We start from the raw sequence: 21,414 nt of genomic DNA, 5'->3' as shown, positions 1-21,414 counted from the left end.
AAAACCTTTATGTTAAACATGATTAAAAAAAAAAAAAAAAGCCTTAGAAATATCAAGGGCAACTGCTTGAGTTTTATCAACCTTTTCTGTCAAATTTGTCTAAATATGACTAACCTAAGCCAATATATACACTAGTGTTCACACACAGTGCATCACTCCTTAAAGTTGTAGTTGTCGTCCAAATAACGTAAGTATAAGGCAATATTTCTTACAGATTGCATGAGATAAGATTGACATGCATAGGTGATGACATAATATTGCATCAGCTGTTACTTTCAGCTATATAAGCACGCTCTGCAAGAGTTGAAGTCGTTCCTTGCTTGTGTCAGGATGGTGAGTTACGTGCAGTTGATGCCATGAAGAAAGAGTGCTATTGTTGCTTTACGTGAGGAAGGATGTTCTTCCTGTCATATTGCTTATAGAGTGTCTTGTATTCAGTCGACAGTGAGCAGATTTCTTTCCAAACTCAAGAATACTGGTTCTGCTGATATGAAAAAAGGAGCCGGATGCAAAAAAGTCTCTACGCCAAAACAGGACCACATTTTTAAGTGATTATGCCTTAAAAACCGTAAGGCTTCTTCATCTGAGCTGAAAAGAGAATGGGAAGAACATACAGGAGTGGTAGCAAGTGCAGTAACAGTCAGAAGACATCGCTTCAAAAATGGACTTATAGCCAGTCTTCCTAAGAAGAAGCCCCTCCTCACACAAAAAATGAAAAAGGCCTGATTAATTTGGTGTAAGGAGCATGTCAAATGGACCCCCGAGCAGTGGAAGTCGGTTATTTTCTCGGATGAGAAGAATTCAACCTGCATGGCTCTGATAGGAGGCAAACAATTCACCATAAACGTGGGGAAGAATACCATCCAGACTGTATGGTGTCTACAGTGAAATTTCCTACCAGTCAAATGATATGGGGGGTGCATTTCTATCGCAGAGTAGGTCACCTGCAGTTTATAAAAGCTTCCATAAATGCCAGTGGATACCTGGCTATATTGGAAGGCAAATTGATTCCAACCAATAGAGACCATTTCAACCTGCCAAGTAACTGCATCTTTCAGGACAACTCTGCTCCTTGTCATCAGGTGAAAAGTGTAAGTAGGCACTTCTGTAGTTACTTTAGCTTCATTTCTGCATTAGTGGTTCGACAGTAATGTGTTTACATTTGTTACAGGTGAAAAAATGGTTAGAAGAACGGTTCATTACAACTCTTAGCTGGACAGGAAACAGCCCGGACCTGAATCCTGTAGAGAATTGTTGGCATCATGTGGAATCTGCAGTTGCCAGAAAGAAACCAAAGACCCTTTGTGAACTTCAGGAAGCCATAATTCGTGTTTGGAACCATGAACGATCAGTTGATTATCTTCAGAAATTGATTTTGTCAATGCCTCAATGGTGTGCTGCTGTCATCAGGGCCAGAGGTGGTTCAACTAAATATTAGTTTGCATCTGATGAACTTTTCATTTTGTTTTACATTTAAAATGATAAACTGAAGCAAATTGAGGGCATCTGATAACATTTCAGCCATAATTGTCGTGTTTACCAAAACTATTGTATAAACGTTGCAAATGCTCATTTTGGAATATTTTGAGAGCACCTGTCAAATATTACTTAGCTTTGCCTTAACTATTAATAAATATCTATTGTTTATATATTTTTTTGTGATGCTACTCATTAATGTTACATACCATCGCGAAAAAAGGTTAGAAATGTGAAATTCTTAGCTGATGCAATTTCTTTGAACACCAGTGTATATCAACATTGAGTCAACACTGACAGAATCCATATTATCGATCATTGATTGGATGGAAGGTTTTGAAATGGTTTTAGATTTGACAGTTATCTGTTCTTTCAAAAGTAATGGAGAAATCCATTACGTTCCAAAGTATTGAATTTCTCCATTTGTCCTTGAGGCTTGCCACAGATGTTCTCTTAGGTATGACAAGCTAAGGCTTGCTGCTCCCAGGCAGCAAGCTCTGGTTCCCTATTAGGGACTCAGGAGCTCCTAATATGAAAAGTGTTTTTTCTTTTTTTTTCTTTTTGTTTTTTGGTCACATTGAGTTGCATCTAGATACTCTCTAATCTATGGTGTGCAACACAGTTTTCTGACCTTTCCAATACTCAAGTATTGTGGTTTGTGGATTACCCTCATCATGTGGAGTTTTGTGATTTGTTCCTGCTACAGGGTGAAGCAAATACAAACTTAACTAGGCTATATTCTTTGGACCGATGAAACAGCTCATGAGAAATGGCATTTTTTGATTGTCAAAACTGCCACATATAGACAAAACAATTTCCTTCATCCATGGATGGTGCTATCAGATATATGTGATCGGTTAAAGTTGGCATCATAGGGGAATATGTTATTGGGCCACATCTTCTGTGTGACCGTCTGTCCTCTAATACATACACCTCATTCTTACATCTCGTAACCCTTGCTGATGGAAAATGTTTTTGCAGTTGATAGTTCAGCCCTCTGGTTTCAATGTGACAGCACATGTTCAAGCTTCAGTTCAAAGTCTGCCAATTTCTGGATACAACGTAATCAGAAAGGTGAACAGGTCACTATTATTAGACACACTTCCATAACATATCTTGTATTTTGCAAGGTGCTCAATCCTCACAATCCTTTTTGTTGGTAATAAAAAGAATGGTTTGAAGATAGCATATCGAATTTCTTTGTTTCTGTTACTCCCACATCTTCAACTTCTGGCAAAAACATCTATCTTGTTATTTTGAAAATGTAATGGTTATAAATACTGTACATGGACATATTTAGATAGTATTATTTTTATAGCCATAATTAAATATTGTTATGGCCAATAAAGAACTTCAGCTAGTATCAGGAAGCAACATCATAAAACATTGCACATTATATGATGACCTTAAACCAGAAAAGGTTCATAGTAGATTGCCTTATTTTTCTCAAGCATTTGGCCCATTAGGCATTTATACTATTTACTGTATACTCCTCCCCCTCATATATTTTATGTAATGATTAATATTTACAAATAAAAGAATAATATTATTAACAATGCTTAACTATGTTATCAAGAGTGGGTTTTATTTAATTAATCTTGAATATCACTAAAAGCTAAATCTTATGTATTCCATAAAAAATCATCATATACGGTCAGTCCTCATATAACACGTGTTTATACTACATGAATTCGATCATACACGATCTATAAATAGGGGAACAATATTGTATATAACATGAACCGAATTCGCTTATGCACAATTTGTCTTTGTGTTGTCAAGAAATGGCAGTCGAACGTGGAATCACCCCAACTGAACGCAACATGATAGGAATGAAGAGAAGATTCTGAAAATGTATTTGTTTTTTATATCGGTGAAGGGGAAACACATTTCACCATAATAACATAAAAACGCACACAATTCCAGTATTGGTATTATCGCAAATGCCATTAGATCGAGTTTACTACCAGTTTATAACAGATTCCACTAGCAGAAAGGCAACTGGAAATTGTTTATATTGTTTTATGGCAGTAACCCCCAGAAATCTGCTTTAGTAAAATGTGAGGTGTTAATAGTATATCTCTGCCTTTACGGTGTTGTTTATTCAGTTGCCACATGTGTGCAGCTTTGTTTATGTGTATCAAGCGTGCCTCCTCATTTTGTAATTGTGCTTTATTCCCTAAAAATGAGTAAAATACTTAAAAGGTGTGAAAAGGAAGTGTCCTGGTGAAGACACTACAGATTCAGAAAGAAAAAGAAAAGCAATATCGATAAACAGAGGCGGACTAGGCCAAAAATTCTTACCTGGGAAAATTTGTAGTGGCCTCATACTGTGGTTTATTGCCAAAATCACACCGGCCTCCAGCCCACCGGGGTTTCCCCAGTAAGGCTTATGGCCAGTCCGCCTCTGTTGATAGAGAAAAAATATGAAATTGTGAAACGCTTTGAGCGAAATGAAAGACCATGTGATATTGCACATGCTACAGGCATAAATGAGGCAACACCGAGAATTAGAAAGAATGCAGAGAAAATAAAAACTTTCATAGCAGGAACAACTCGAAGTGTAATTAAAATCCATTAGATCAAGACACAAAGAGTTGGAAGAGATGGAAGTATAAAATACGTAAGTATTTTATTACGATTATTTATTGTGTTTGTTTACAAATGTGTGTTCAATATTCGGTGGTCGGCCCCTAATTGTTTTTCCCATAGGGCCTGTTGTTTATATTGCACGATTTTGCATTGCATGAGGGTTTCTAAGAACACAACTATCATGCTAAATGAGGACTAACTGTACAAGATTTATGTATACAAGATTTATGTTGTTAAAAGATGTGAAAGATATTATGTAAAATAAGATGGAAAAGATATGATGTGAAAAACAGTACTGTTAAAAGTGCATTACTATATATGTGCATAGCATCTATTTAAAATTAACTTATTATAGAAATAAATGAGAAAGCCTGTCATGCGATTTCTTTTTGGTGACAGGTTAAATCAGTGGTTTTCAACCTTTTTTTAATAATGGCACCCTTAAGTAATTTATTTTATTTTATTTTGTGGCACCCCTTCTCAATTTTCTGCCTATTAGATCCAATTCTCTCTCTCTCTCTCTCTCTCTCTCTCTCTCTCTCTCTCTCTCTCTCTCTCTCTCTCTCTCTCTCTCTCTCTCTCTCTCTCTCTCTCTCTCTCTGTGTGTGTGTGTGTGTGTGTGTGTGTGTGTGTAATATTAAAAATATGTTATATGATAGTTATATTATTATAATAACTATGAACACAAAATTAAAATTAATAATACAAATTATGTATACTTATATAATAATAATTTTATTCTTTATATAGAGGCACTAAATAAACATCAGTTATAGATCACCACAAAATTAAAAGCATACTACAATGGATACTGTAAACCTTTTTATAACGAAATGAATATATAAATTTTTAAAAAAAATCTGTTTAATTAAATTAAACCCAAATTATGTGGCAACCCAGTTGAAAACCACTGGGTTAAATAAATCAACCATGAACAGTAAAATTAACATTTTTATACAATTTATACAAAAATTCTTAGAGTAAGAAATAATGCACTTATGTTTGAAATGCCACTTGCAATCCAGTATAACCAACTTTCCTCCTGGAATTCTAGAAATTTGTTAGCAACTTGTTTCATGTTATTTTGATGCAGATTTGGAAACTAACTAATTTTATAAATTATAATATAGCTAATGTTATATGATGTAGATATGATTGTGCTTTATATAGTCATTATTTCTATAATGAGACTTAGGAATATCGCTATATAATATTCTTAATAACTTTCTATGATAGGACTTTTTTTGATGCAGTGATCAATGAGGTACCTATAATGTTAGTTGCTAATGCACCAATAAAACCCTAGGCGCCTCCGTAGCCAGGTGGGAAGGAGCAGCAGTGCGTAGCACACGCTTCTTGATTAGACCGGGGTTCGAGCCCGTCACCACCAAATATGGAGGATGCGGAAAGGTCCGGGAATGACCACCGCATATCCCGGAGCAATATGGCCTTAGTTGCTAATGCTCCTAAAAACCAAAATAACAAATAACAACCAATAAAACCCAACCCCAACCTATAATGTTGCCAGCAGGCAGCCAATCAGTGCAGAACCTGACAACTCAGTAATGATTTAACTCACACGATGAAGTATCAAATTTGAACTATTAATTACCTGTTTGTATTTAATATTGATTTTTGTAACAGGACTTGGATTTTTTTTTTTAATATAGAACAAGCAAATTTATGAAGTCATGTATAAGCCATGTGACCTAGTATATAATTTAAGGCAGTTAAAAGCCTTCATGCCACTAAACATAAAAGAGCAAACAGGATAGTCTTTGTACTCTATGTAGTCAATTTTTGATATGTATTTTATAGGATTTGCATTCATCACTTGCAATGAAAGATAAACAGATATGTGGCTTGGAAAAGGAACTTAGTTCCTCAAGGGTGAGTGTTTTTTTTAACCAAACAGTATAATTAATTGCATTAAATAAAAATTAAAGCTTGATCACTTGATATAACTATTTCATTTAAGCTCTTAATACCTTGGCTAACTTTCATTATTAATTTGTGTGTTAATTATCATATTAATGTACTAAAAAGGGCTTAGGGCCACAATCCTAATACTGTGGGAAATTTACTAGATGAGCAGTTAGTGTAAAGCAGGGGTCACCAAACTTTTTTCACGATGGGCCAAATAACCGAGAGATTGACGAGCGTGGGCTGTATAATCATTTTGTTCAATGTGTACAATTCAATAAATACAACAAAAATAAAGACAATGAATACAGGAAACCCTTGATTAGTGCGGTTAATGAATCCTTGAAATATACCGCACATATTAAAACCGCACTAATCAAACTTAAGAAACAATGGGAATAATTATAATGAATCCTTGAAAATTATGAAATTGTAAAAATATATTTTTTCTTACTCAATACGTACCTATAATGCACTGCATAGTTCTTAAATTATTAAGGAATAAATTTAAAAAAAGATAGTATGATTTAAATTTTATTTTTTGCAAAAAAAACTTATCTAACTTCAATTGAACAGTGGTGGCTTTCTTCCTTTCCTCCATGATTTTGCGATAACAATCAATTTGCTTATCTAACCCTCAACGAACGTTCATGCTTCTCTCTGCATCTGGATCAATCTCTAGTATGAGTTCTTTTGCTTTTTAAAGTGTATTAAATAGTTCAAGTTTTTTGAATGAAATTTCTTTGGGAGCAAATTGCTTTTCTTCTGCTTCATTTTCGTCTTCTTCCTCGTATGCATGTTGATGCTCAATTTCAAGATCGTCGTTACTTAAGTCTTTTGAATGCGATTTCAATAATTCTCTAACGTTTTCTGAATCTACTTCCTCAAAGCCGAGGTCTTTTCCAATTGTAGTAATTTCATCAATAACTTTGTTGACAGGATTAATGAAACCGCAAAAATCATTTGCGCATTCAGGCAAAAGATTCTGCCAGACAGCTCTCATGCAGCTGTTCGTCATTTCTTCCCACGATTTGTGTATGTTCTCAACTGCTTCTTTAATATCATAATATTAAAGAAGTTTAATATTAATAATAAAAGAATAAAAGAATATGAGTTACCCGAGCAAATTTCAATTTCAGAGTGGTATGGGGTGCTGCTGTCGAGCATTTTGGAGTCGATTCCCATTCATTTAAGTTAGAAGACCCTGGTGAGTGCGTGTCACGTATTTGCCGCTTTAGGCGCCGTTGTGAGTTGCCAAGCACCGCAAGAAAAAAAACAGCGCACTAATCAAATTTGATAACGCATATATTAAGGGGATAGTATCAAAAAAATTTTTCGCACTAATTAAAACCGCATTGTTCAAAACCGCATTAATCAAGGGTTTCCTGTATATTTATCTACCAATACACAAAATATGCAAAAATAAAGAATATATAGAAAAATAAAGATAACAAATATATTTATTTATCAAAAACTTATCAAGGAAGGCGTAATAAGATAAGCAGAAAAGATTAATGTGATTTATGGAACTGGCGTTTAGCTTTTAAAATATCAATGTTTGCTTTTGAATTGCTGCACCCAACCAAGAGAATTGCCTTTAAATGTTCATCACTCAGCCTTGTTCGATATGTGGACTTTACATATTTCAGTTTTGAAAATGCTTGCTCACAGACATAAGTTGTATCGAACACTGATGCCATACCAGAGGCAAATTTCTTTAATTTTGAAAACTCATTATCAGATAAGCAGCGATAAAATTCTACAAGATTTCCTTCTCTGTGTTTCTCAGCTTATAAATTTGCTTGTAAATCAATGATCTCTAACTGTAGTTTGACTGGCACGTCATCAACATTACAATGAAAAAGGATTTTGAAACAAAAGAATATCACTCTCAGTTCTGTCTAGGTCTGAAAATCTTTCCAAAAAATGCTTTTTTAAGTCATTAATAATTTTCTTTGGAAACTCGAGATTGATATCTTCTCCGATTTCAGCAAGAAATTCTTTGAAACACTGAAAATGAGAGAAATCTCCTCTTTCTAGTTGTGCTTCAAAAAGTAATAGCTTTCTTCGAAATCCTTTAATGATTCGGTAAAGGTCACAGATAAAGTTTTCCTTTCCTTGAAGTTTTAAATTCATTTCATTCATGTGAGATGTTATGTCAACCAAAAATGACAATTTTGATCTCCAGGTAGGATCTGATAGAAGTGTATCAGCTCTATCCTTTTCTATGAGGAAAATATCTATTTCTTTTCGTAGCTTATAAAAACGAAACAGGACTTTACCGCAGCTAAGCCACCTCACTGCTGTGTGATAAGGTAAGTCACAAAATTCAGTCAATTTCCTCAAGAAAAGCCTGGAACTGGCGGTGATTAAGTGCATGACCCCAAATAAAGTTCACCACAGAGATGACTGGTTTCAGTACGCAAGAAATATCTGTCTTTGCCACATAGTGCTTGTTGATGTATAATGCAGTGTATAAACAAAGCACCCTGAAGTTGAAGATCTTCTAACTTAGTTCTAATCTTCCCTACGAGACCCTTGTCAGGCCATCAGCCATGTTTTTTCCTCCATCAACTGTGACACATCAAAGCTGATTCAACTGAAGGTTATAGTTTTGCAAAGTTTTCTGCACTTCCACAAAAATATCTTCTCCAGTTGTTCCGTGCATGCTGCAAACAGATGCCAACTCTTCTGTGACCTGAAAGTCCAAATTAACACCACGAATGAATGTGAGAAGTTGTGACGTGCTCGAGAGATCAGTAGACTCATCCAGCGCTAGAGAATACCACAAGAATTATCTAGCTTTTTTGCATATCTGCAGTACTATATTTTCTCCAAGTTCTTCTGTTCTCCGCACAACTGAACTTGCTGAAAGGCTAACACTTCTAAATAAATTGGCTTTTTCAGGACACAAGTCATTTGCCGCTTCCATCATACACTCTTTGATGAAGCTGCCATCAGGGAATGGTTTTCTTCCCTCTACCATCTTATTTACTATTTTGTAACTTACATGGGTTACAGATTCATTTTCAGTAAATATTTTCATGAACACATGCTTTTGTGATGCCAAACTATGTTTTATGAATTTAAATTTTTCAGTACATAACTTTCCAGGAAACTTCGAAAATGTTGAAAGATGTTTTGTTTCATAATGACGCAGAAGATTGTACTCTTTTAAAATGGCAACACTGTCGTTGCATATCAGGCACATAGCCCTTTGGTTACTTGCTTCCACAAAGAAGTACTTTTCTTCCCATTCTTCATTGAAAAGGCAACACTCAGCATCTACCTTTCTTTTCTTAGTAGCCATAATTATGGGAGAACGGCGAAGAAAAATATCTAGAAAGGAGAAACAATTTCTTACTTACATATTACTATATAATTCATTTTATATATTATATATAATTCACTTCCTAATTCATGGAACTGATATTCGGGTGACACTCGAGTAAGTGGACCCAATTTCGGCAAAGTCCGGACAGTCTGTGACAGCCAAATCCTCTTCTTGCACCTTCACGATGGTGGGACTGTTAGTAATCCTGGGTATAACCTCCATGCACAAGTACATGGTGGATGACCACCCAGGTGTGAACCAACGTAAGCAGGGGTCAAGGTGTGGCACCCACACTACTGGAGGAATGCCGCCCCTCTATGTTACCAGGCAGTACTAGGTGGTAGATGACTCTCATCAACCGGTGCAATACCACCACTTTGCTTATTGGAGGCTTGAAGTGGTGGAACCCATGTTTAGTCTCTAGAGCTAAGTTCCGGTCAACCCTTCCCTATCTCTTCCATCATGCAGTATGATTGATGACTTTTGAGGTTATGATGAACATCGTGGCGAGATCCAATATTCCTTACATTTCGAGGGTACAGCCCTAAAACGGTGTTCGCAGGCCGGCTGCTAGTTAGTACGCCAGACCGAACCTATTGGTAACTCTCTAGGAGGCTTCCGGATCAGCTAGTGTATAATCTTGCTACCTCTACTCTGCCAGATAGTGACTGGAGGGAGTCCGAGTGAGTAGTTTGGGCCACACTGGGTAAAAATAAAAAAATTTAGGCCCGTGCAGACCTCTAGCTGTTATACTTCAGTATTCTTCATATCGCTGTAATTCTCCCATGTATTCATCCCTCTCGGCACCCTTCTTGTGCTACATTTCCTTAAAGTATATATGCACTTATGGCTTCTGTGACCTTTGCTTGACTTTCTCTGTCTGTCAAGTTGACAGAAGTCGTTGTTTTGAATCTTAAACTATCATAGTCTCCTTTCCTGAAATTAAACTTTTACCTTTAAGAACTGCAATTTATTTCTTCTCTTCCAACTAAGGATTGTATTCTAATGATCACTTCTTACTAATGTTTTCTGTACTGTGAGCCTTGTGATCTTATTTGGTTCATGACTAACAATTAGGTCTAGTGCATTAGCATTAATAGTGGCATATGATGCCACAAAGCAAGCGTATACAGCATCAGCCAAAAAAACCCCGAAAAAACTCCTCATTTCACCTATCCATTCACTCCAAAAGTTTGTAAAGTTCCTTGAATCTGTTTAAACTGTTAACTTCTACAAAGAAAAATGGAAGTTTGTTCAAGCAATCAACCACTCATTGGCTAAATGCAGATTTCCACACATCTATTCTATTTTGCAACTGTCTTTCATCGGTATGAATATATGCCCCCTGAAGTGTGTAATCTGAGCAAGAGGAAGAATCCCATCAGCATTGAGCTTGCTCAAACCATTCAAGGCCTTATACACCTCAATCAAATCCCCTGACAGGTGCCTAGTCTCCTGACACTTCAATTTGCAGAACTTAAGCCTTTCTTGGTAAGAGCACTCCTTTGTTCCCCCTCACCAATCTCGTTGCCCTCCTCTGTATTCATTCAAGCAGCTCGACATATTTCCTAAAATGAGGCCTCCAGACCTATATGCAGTACTCAAGGTGTGGCCTTATATAAAAGGATAATCACATCCTTATCCCTGCTAGCAAAATTCCTTTTATATCATTGACAAGACTCCTTGAGCTGCTCTGACAGCCTGTCTGTACTGCCCAGAAAACTTCATATCTGACTGCACGATTACCCACAGGTCTTCTTTTATTCTTCACTACTCTGCTGCACAGTTGGTACGTTACTCTGGGGTTACTGCTACACATATGCAGGTACTTTGCCTTTGGTGTTAAATTCAGTTGCCGCCTCTCAGTCCAACTTTTCTAGATCCTTTTGCAGTAGCGTACTGTTATTACTGTCATTAACAACCTTGGCAACCGCCATGTCATCTGCAAACCTGGACACAAAGCCTGATATACTATCATCAGTATCCTTGATAAATATAGAAAACAACAATGGGCCTGACACCAACCCTTGGGGCACTCCACTAATAACATTAATCCATGAAGAGCAGTGTCTGCTGATTACCGCTCTCTGTCTTCTCACACTCGACTATCCCTTTATCCCAATCAGCAACTTGCTATTAATACCATACTGCTCCAATTTGTACAGCAGTCTTTTGTGTATAACAGTATCAAAAGCTTTCCTGAAATCCAAGTGTATGATATCAAAATTATTTTTTGCATCCAGTTCCTTTGTGACCACATTGTAGTATCCAATCAAATTTGTCAGACAAGACTTCCCCTTAACAAACCAATGCTGTGTCTGAACTATAACTACAGTCTTGTCTAGATGTCCTGCTTCTTTAACAAGTGAGTATATTATTTTTCCTGGAACAGAAGTTAAACTAACAGGTCTGTATTTGCTCGTGTCACCCTTTGATCCCCTTTGTGAATTGGAGATACATTTGCACATCTGCAGTCCATGGTGACCTCCTCCGAATCCATGGGTGCTCTTATAATTATGGCTAAGGGTTTGCTTGCTTCCTTTGCTGCCTTCTTTAATATAACTGGATAGATCCCACCCACCACAGGTGCCTTCCTTATGTTTATCTTCAGCAATTTCTCTCCACTTTGCTCTTGGTGATTTAGCTGCCTATTAGAGTTTGATAAACTTCTGGTCTCCACTTCCTTGCAGAATTCCTCATGTGAATGTAGATGCAAAATGCTCATTCAGTTTGTCAGCTACCTGAGCAGATCATAAACAGTCGAACCATTGATATCGAGTCAATATCAATCTGATTCATCCCCTTCCTTCTAGAGTTCACATAAGTAAAGAAAGCTTTGCTGTTTTTCTTTGCATCCTTTGTCAAAGATTTCTCGTAAATGCCTTTGCTTGCAAGTATTCTTATCCCAAGTATTTTCTCCAACATACTGAAGCAAATAATATTTATTTTATTTAAAAAATTTTTCCCATAGTAAGTTTCCCTCCTGCTTGCCCCAGTTAATAAGGGACAAATTAAAATTACTCATAATAAGACATTTACACTTGCTTTGCCTATTCCATCTGCATGTAGAGAGATACTCTTGTCATACCTTTCACAATATTTATATAGCATACCCCACTGCCATTTTATCTTTACATCCAACTATTTCACACTAATCTGTAAAAGATTTAGTCATGCTCAAGCTGCTCTTGATAATAAGCATAACTCTCCTACCACTTCTATCTTGTCTATCCTTCCTGAATACATATGCATACTACGGTAAGTCATCATTCCCAATGTTTAGGTGACATCATTTTTCCGTTAGCCCTATAATATCAGGTGTTATAACTGAGTTCAAATTTGCCCATTTTGTTGATGACAGTCCTATTACTATAGACACAGAGTTATGACTAAGTGTTCATGTATAGTCTACTACCCTGACCCCCCCATAGCTAATTAAGTTTGTTTCCCTATCAGTTGTTTGTTTATCAATATCAGTTTTTGACGCCACAGACAATGGCATCTGAGATGTGTGGAATCATTACTTTGACCCATATCATAAAATAATTGTGTATCTGTATTAACCCCTGTTCCCCTCCCCCCAGAGTTTCTCAAGTATCCTCAGTGATATTGGCAAAGATCCTTGCACTACCTTTCTTCAAATGTATTCCATCTCTACAAAACAGGTTCTTTCTATATTGATAAAAATCCCCATCCTCTTCCCAGAAGACTAGCAGATTCTCTAATATCTTGAGTTATTCCACAAGGCGTTCAGCATATAGTTCCACCTATCATACCTGGGCAGAATTACAATCACATACATTCTGACCTAACTCGCGGCATTTTTTTCAGCACAATCCTGTATTTATCCACGTCATCAATTTTTGTGCATTTAATATCATTAGTCCTTTTAAAATCTGGTAATCTTTTGGAAACATCAGTTGTGCTCCCAACAGACACCCCTGGCTCTAGTCCTGTTACCCTTGTTACAGAAGATGTTACCCATTTCCTTGACAATGGAGTCTCCCAATAAAACTTAACCCTCTAGAACAAAAGCAACATGCACCTGACTATTCTGTTCTGAGACCCAAATTGGAGTGCATCACCACTGGTGAGTCTCCAGTTTTATTTGTCTATAGCACCTGTCTCTTCAGTGACTCAACTTTATATAGTAGCACCGAGTTTTGAGATCAGTACACTCTGAGAAATAGCCATATGGGAAGAATAAAAGTTTTAAAAAATTCTGTTAATACTGCACTATTACCCCATGGGAGCAGAAGAGCTCCAACTTAATTGCATCTGATTAAATCATTGCAATGGCTTACATATAAAAATCAGCTCAATCTTGCAATGAGCATAACAGCAAGACTTTATTATTCTAGATCATAGTCAACCTCTAGAACCTCCACATCTGTACTGCCTGACTCTAATTTAGGGTCTCTGAAGGAATATTTGTTTGTGGTTGATTGTGACATCTCATGCTTTTGATATTAGTTATCATTAGTTTCCATTTATTGAATATTTTTGTGCATCTTATTTATTTTGTGTTTTCATATTCTGTTCGATTAAGTGTCAATTTATCAGAACCACGCTCTTTTCTGTTAAGCCTCAGCAACTATTAGAGTTGCTGAAGGCAGAGGAACTAATCTACAGAACTCTTCTCTTCAGAACAAAACCTGAAGTATAGACATTTCACAGTCTTTCGATAAATCCAGTCAAACTATAAATTGTCTGGCACTTAGACAGGAGCTGAAGTGTTCTTATACAGAACATGAATAACATAAGTTTTAAAGGAGTTCAATAGGCCAAATTTATAAACAAGAACCTCACATATAATATTCCAAGTTCAGCAGTGATTTGGCATCATTTTAGGGAAGAAGTGGAGAAGGAGAAAGAGATGAGTAATGATATTGGCTAACGTTACAAAGGTGTATTCTTATCAAGAGAGACTCATTCTGCAATTTAAAATGTTTGGAAGCAGGCTATCTGCAAGGTGACTTGATCAGGTTGTTGCTTTAAAAGGTTTGAGTAAACTAAATGCTGAAGTCATCTTTATATTTCATAATGTAACATATACAATGGGGTATGAATTTAAATAGAGAGTGGATAAGTGTAGAATAGAGAATCTGAAAATTTTCCTGTATTCAAAAAGTGATTAATGGTCGTAATAAACTTCTGCATATTTTTTTGGATGTGGTAAGTTTATATAAATTTTAAAGAGGGTGCTATAAGTTTTCTTTCTTGCATTATTTTGCCAATATTAATACTAACTTGGGTTTCTTATCCAGAAAATAGGCAAACTAACCATGGGATACAGTACATTTTACAGTTAATATACTCTGACACCTCATAGTCTTAGTTTCTTTGGTGCAAAAAACAAGTCATCAGAAATTTTCTAATGATCCACAATATGATGAGACTAGTGAGCCTTGAAATAGGCTTTTATAGTGGTGTCCCATATTTTAAACAAAATAATAGGATAACCATTCAGTGAAGTTATTTGTTTAAAAGTAATGCACTTTGGGACAGCTCATAAATAAGAATGCTTATTCTCGTGAATATTAAGATATTTGTGTGTTCTGCCCATTGTATTTGAACTCCTTCTGGCCACTAATACTCAGAAAAACAAGATAGTCCTTAATTTTTCTATGATATCTTTTTTCCTCTTTCCAAATTGTCACATTGATAATTAATAAGCTACAGTGGCATTTCATGTGCTTATATATGTACATTCTGGATATATAATTAATCAAGCAGTGCACAGCTCTGGTATGAGATTAATTTTGGGGATCTCTGCTTCATCTTTTATCCTTTTTTTTGTAAAACAGGATGAAAGAGATTTAAAGTAATGCAACAATTAATGGGCAGAGATCATATTAAACAAACTTTGGGATATGTTCTGATATGTAATCAATGACTCTTAACTTCTCTTAGGTTATGTTGTAGATCTAACTAAACAAATAATTTTTTTTTTTCCAAGCAGCTTTGATTTATGAGTGCTATGAGTGAAGTATGAGTGCTACTCATACTTCAGTGTCCTCATATTAGACTGAAATAATATTTGAATAAATATTGCAGTACATGCTAAGGGTATCTAATTTATATGTATGTTGTATATGATTTGGGTAAGTTTTGTGTCTAGTGTAGAAACTAAAATATATTTTAAAAAATGTTAAAAAAATAAAAAATTTTCTCCAAGTTTCCAATCAGAATAATTAGCCTTTCATTTTGAAAGATTGTGACAGGTGTGATATTTGGATTAATAGATATAGTTGAAAACAACAATTGGCTTTATTATCAGAATTAAATTAACTGTGAAATTAAGATCATTAATCAGAATGTAAAAAAGACTACTAATTATATATAAAATAAATATATATATATATATAGTCATTAGGCCATCAAGCTCAAAAGAAAATTTAAGGAGTTTGATCATTGAAAAATCAGAAAACGTGCATATTGGCAGAGCTCAGTGAGCTCTACCAACATGCAAAGAGACTTTGCATTCATTACTAACTGTCTATATGCAAAAAAATAAAACTGGTAAAATATTTGGTCAGCAAAAATAATTTTATTGAGGAATAAAAGGAACATGTTTGTTGTTAAGATCGTTCCTAATACCCATTTATTGTAATGGGTAACAATTACTCAAGATATGACTTGCCAGTGATTAAAACAACATATGTATGGCACCAACATATGTACGGCATCTCATGAATTAATTTAAATTTCATTTCACATGATTACATTAACTGTCATAGAAGTCAGTGCAAAACTAAGAGTTATGGATTGTCTTTCAGCACCAGCTGCACCTTATGAGTATAGTTCAGTTCATTTTCATTAAGTTTTGTTCCACATGATCACATTCATTGTCATCAAAGTCAAAGAAAAATGTATCTGACATTAATAAAGGCATCTGAATACTGAACAGTATAACCAGATTTGTGCCATGCATAACAAAACATGTTTCAATATGTAGGCAAAAAAAACTGATTATGGCACAGCACTGAAGTTGATTGACAATTGATTTTAATATTTCAAATTTACTTCAGTGTCATCATATTTAGATTGGACTGCAGGAAGTTTTATTTTAGCCAGCGAGTTATAAATTACTGGAATAAGTTGCCTTCATGGGTGGTAGAGGCCGACAGTTTGGGGAAATTCAAAGGTCATCTGGATAGTACTTTCGGGTAAGGGAAGCGCATAGGATGATAGGTTTAATTTTTTTTTTTTTTTTATTAATTATTATTATTTAGTTTTTTATTTTATTTATTTATTTTTTTTTATCATTGTTTTGTTCGGATTTTTTTTTTTTTGGCTGGTGCAGCATAAGCCATAGGCTTTCTTGCACCATGCGGCCGTTACTAATACTAATATCAAACGTGAATAGAGAAACTCCTCAGCAAAGCATATCCACTGCCTAAACACTAGGACAGAAAGTAGTCATGAAGTGCCATTGCACCTCTTACATAGCTGCTGATGTATGTGGCAGATCACCTAATATTAACTCATGGTATTTGTAAACATCCCATGAATTGATTATCAGTAATTTTCATTCACCACAACTTAATTTGAGCACTTCTCTCATGCCCCTTATGGATATCACAGTGGTTATGATTGCTGTACTTCCACACTATATGAGTAAGGTCTGGGTTTGACATCAGGAGGAGCAATTTTTATGGCCCCTATTTGCACTGTGACTGAGTTATTGGACTTGGGTGAGGGTTGCATGGTTCTTGCTCAAGAAACTTGTATTTTTTATTAGTAGAACAGACAAATTGACCACACAGTACTTGCAATTTACAGAGAGAGAATATACTGGCATCCTATAGTCTTAGATAGTTTTGGTACAAAAACAAAACTACTCTACCTCTCTTGTGAATATTGTTAACTTCTTACTCATGCTACTACTTAATGGTACTCATAAAGGAAGATTTTGTGGCTGGTACTTCTGATTTAAGACCAGTGGACCAAATTTTCTGCTTGCTTCATGTAAAACCATTGGATATAACAGCCTGATATCTATTAATATTAAGTCCATTATAATTCACCAGTTTAATTTAATGTGCTTCCAGTAGTAGTAGTTTTGCTATTGAATCTAGAGTAGTTCGCATTGAAGCATAAATGCACATTCATGAGAAACTCCTTGCCTTTTGCCTCAGTTACTATATGATCCACTATGTATGTTTGCATTACAAATGCAATGGCATTGCAACTGGAGATATATGACATCTTGCTCCAAATGCTTGAATATATCTAAAACTTTCCTTTTCTCCTTAATTATGAATACTGCCATAGCACTAGAACTCCTTAATTTTGCTTTGGCATATGCTTTTTTTCTTGCATTTGCTCTACTTTCAAAGTGGTTGGCATACACTGCCACATCTGCTGTCTTCAAGGTGATCCACATCACAACAATCTCCAAATTCTGGTGGAGCATTCTCTTATAAGCAGAAAGCAGCACCCAGTTGTTTTGTCCTGATGGGCAAAACAACTGAGGGTTTTGTTTTTTGGTTTGTCCTCATGGGCAAACCAAAAAGCTCCCACTGGCCATAATTGTCACCTCTATACTTATGTCCATGCAACTTTTGTCTTGCTTAAAAAAAAAAACTTCCAAATTCTTGGAATCCTGCTTCCCTCCTGTAAAAATATTTTCTGCTGTTGGACTGGCCATTCCCCTCTTCCTGATATCTTTGCATGGCTTAAATATGTAGGGAGGTTTGATGACCATTCCTCTCTTCCTGATCTGCTTGCCAGTTCTTTCTGCTAGAGCCTTATATCTGAATTCTCTCTTTTAATGCTTCTGATCGAAATTTAAGTCCATTAATAACTGCCACTCTCTAATGCCACTGGGCCAGGCAGTATCCCTAACTTTGTTGTAAAACTTGCAAGTATATACATTTTAGATTTATTAGTCTCTTTGGTCTATAGATGTCTAACTGAAAAAAGTTTCCCCCTTCATCCTGGCATAATTACTATGTCTTTCTTGTTGTTACTAACCCTAAACCATTAAAAGACTGGTGGTGGTCTATTGCGATATCTTCCTCACTGCTAATTTTTTTTTAAAGATCCATTCTGCCTCGTCTAATCTTACAAATTCTTTTTTCTCTAATATCCATTTTGGAAAAAAGGGATATCTGTGTCTCTACCACAACCACTAACCTTGAAACTACGTTACTTATTGTGATGGGACAAACCACAAAGGTCAACTTGACCTGGTTTATCTTGATTTATCCTCTGCATTCAACCTGTTTATCTGTCAGTGCCTCTTTGCCTTTTCAAAAAATTCCATGAAATACAAGGTAATTTGCTCCTTTTCATACAGGAATCCCTTCTTGTGCAACTTGAGAGCTTGAAGGACAGAGTGGATGCCCTCGAAGGATCTAAATTGAGGGCCCATCAAGCTCTCAGCTGCCCACATCAACGCCAGAGCTTGCACTTGAACATCATGCAACACCCAAGGCAGAGTGCACTGATCTCACAAGAACTAGTAGTGGTTGGTTTGTTTTTTTTTTTTTTTTTTTTATGAGAACCCCAAACACGAGAGGGATTATAACCTATAGTACTTAGTACCGTGCTTGGGTTGGAGGTTGAGAAGACGAGAGAAGATATTTGTTGATATTGGACTTGAACTTCTGTAGATTGTAATTTTCAGGAAATACGTATGAAGGAAGGTTGTTCCAGAAAACGGCAGTTGAATGAATAAATGAGGAAGATGAAAAGTTGGTTCTGTGGGTTTGAAGTTGGACAGTAAATGGATGTTGGCTGGTGGCGGCACATGTTCGGACTGTTTTGAAAGAGAGAGCGGGAATTATAGAAGCCAATTCAGAAGAACAGTGCCCATGGAAGTATCTGTAGAAGAGGCATGCAGCAGAAACAGTGCGTCTATGAGAAAGCGAGTGGAGAGACTCTGTTAGAGATGAATCATTAATTAACCTAACTGCCCTCTTCTGAATGGCATCAAGAAGCCTGAGAGAGGTTTTGGGGGCACCACCCCAGATGTGGGAACAATATTCCATGGCAGGGCGGATTTGCGATTTATACAGAGTGAGCAGCTGTTTGGGAGAAAAGTAACGCCGAGAGCGAAAGAGAAAACCAAGTTTTTTAGATGCAGAGGAAGCAATATTTGTAATGTGCTTGTGCCAAGAGAGATTAGAAGTCAGGGTAATCCCCAAAAGAGATATATCATTTTGCCTAGAAATCGGAGTGTCACTAAAGATAAGCATAGGAGCAGAAGAATCCTTTTTGCGAGATATAAGACAAGATTGAGTTTTAGAAGGGTTGAAATCAACTAAGTTGTCTTTGCCCCACTGGAGAATTACCTGAAGATCGGCATTTAAGGAATTGCTAGCAGAGTTTCGAGAACTTGAAGCTGATTGAGCTGGACAAGGTTTCTCAAAATGGAAAGTTGAATGCAATGTGCTATCATCGGCAAAACTATGGATAGGATTTCCAGTCAATGGAAGAAGGTCATTGATATACAAGAGGAAAAGAGTGGGGGAAAGAACTGAACCTTGGGGGACACCGGCATTAGTGGAGAAGTTAGAAGACAGAGAGCCATCTACCATCACCCTCAGTGAGCGATCAGAGAGAAAACTGGATAACCAATTACTAAAAATAGTTGGCAAACCATAAGATGGAAGCTTGTTTAGAAGACCTTTATGCCAAACACGATCAAAAGCCTTTGAGATGTCAAGAGCAACTACTTGTGTTTCAGCGAACCTTTCCATTGAATTAGTCCATAAATGGGTAACATAAGCCAGAATATCACCAGTGGATCGACACTGACGGAATCCATACTGGCGATCGTTGATCAGACGGAAGGTTTCTAGGTAGTTTAAGAGTTGGCGGTTAATTGATTTCTCCATTGCTTTAGAAAGAGTAGAAGTAATTGCAATGGGACGATAATTGGATGGGAGGGATTTGTCACCCTTTTTAGGAACTGGCTGGATATGAGCAAATTTCCAAGCAGAAGGAAAAACACCTTTGGAATAAGAAAGTGAAAAAAGGCGGCAAAGAATAGGAGTAAGTTCAGGAGCACATGTTTTGAGAACAACTGGAGAAATACCATCGGGACCTGGAGCTTTCTTAGCATCAAGATTCATCAAAATCCTTCTGATATCCTTTTGACGGAAGACCACAGGAGGCATTGAATGGAGCGTGTTAGGAATGGTGGGAGGTGTTTTACCAAGATCATTAATACATGAGCTCGAAGAAAAATGGGATGCTAGCAGGTCAGCTTTATCCTTGGCTGAAGTGACAACAGAACCATCTGGTTTGGACAGAGGTGGGAGCAGAGATGGGCAAAAGTTGCGGCCAATAGCTTTGGCAAGAGACCAGAATGCTCGGCTATCATTAGGGCAAGAAGCAAGTTTTCTACTCTTAGCCTGTTCAAACTCTAGTTTGGACTGATTAATAACTGCTTTACAATTGTTGCGAGCTTTGGTGTAGGCAGAAAATGAAACTGAAGAATTAGAAACAAGCCAATTACGATATGCAACGTTCTTCTCTTGGACAGCCTTAGCACATTTATTGGAAAACCAAGGTTTAGATAAAGGACGAGATTTTAAAGTGGAGTGTGGGATAAAGGATTCCATTCCTGCAAGAATAATTTCACTGACACGATCTGAGCAAACGTTGACATCAGAAGTTTTGAAACAGTAATCAGACCAAGGAAAAGAAGAAAAGAAGTCTCGCAGGTCATCCCATTTTGCATTCTTCTAATGCCAAACAATACGAGGTTGGGAATAGCCATGATATAAAGGTTCCATTGGAGAAGAGACAATCACCAAGTTGTGATCTGAAGTGCCTAAAGGACCTCTCACTTCAACCTTGTACTTAGAAGGGTTGTTTGTGAGAAAAAGATCAAGCGTATTGGCTGTATGATTAGGATTGTCCGGTATTCTTGTAGGTAAATGAACAATCTGTGCTAGGTCATTAGTAATTGCAAAAGCCTCAGCATCTCAACCTGCTGGGTCAGTGTGACTAGAAAATGGAAGCCAGCTGGAGTTGTGAACGTTAAAATCACCAAGGAAAATTACCTCACTGTTAGGAAAGTTGGACTGGAGAAAGTCAAGTTGCAAAGAGAGGAAGTCAAAGAGCTCCAAGTG

General features: G+C 36.5%; 1 protein-coding gene across 1 annotated transcript in view; it reads left to right on the top strand.

Moving 5' to 3' along the window:
• Window positions 1–21,414, top strand: part of LOC150089562 (uncharacterized) — a 206,655-nt gene that overhangs the window by 65,762 nt on the left and 119,479 nt on the right. Inside the window, exon 7 of the mRNA XM_090390032.1 lies at window positions 5,887–5,958. Coding sequence (XP_090246158.1) covers window positions 5,887–5,958 — 72 coding nt within the window. The remainder of the gene's footprint in view (window positions 1–5,886; window positions 5,959–21,414) is intronic.

The sequence above is a fragment of the Mastigoproctus giganteus genome, chromosome 2 (genome assembly GCF_048544385.1).
Source record: "Mastigoproctus giganteus isolate SK-2022 chromosome 2, ASM4854438v1, whole genome shotgun sequence".
Classification (NCBI taxonomy): Eukaryota; Metazoa; Arthropoda; class Arachnida; order Uropygi; family Thelyphonidae; genus Mastigoproctus; species Mastigoproctus giganteus.
This window is presented reverse-complemented; position numbering and strand designations above follow the sequence as displayed.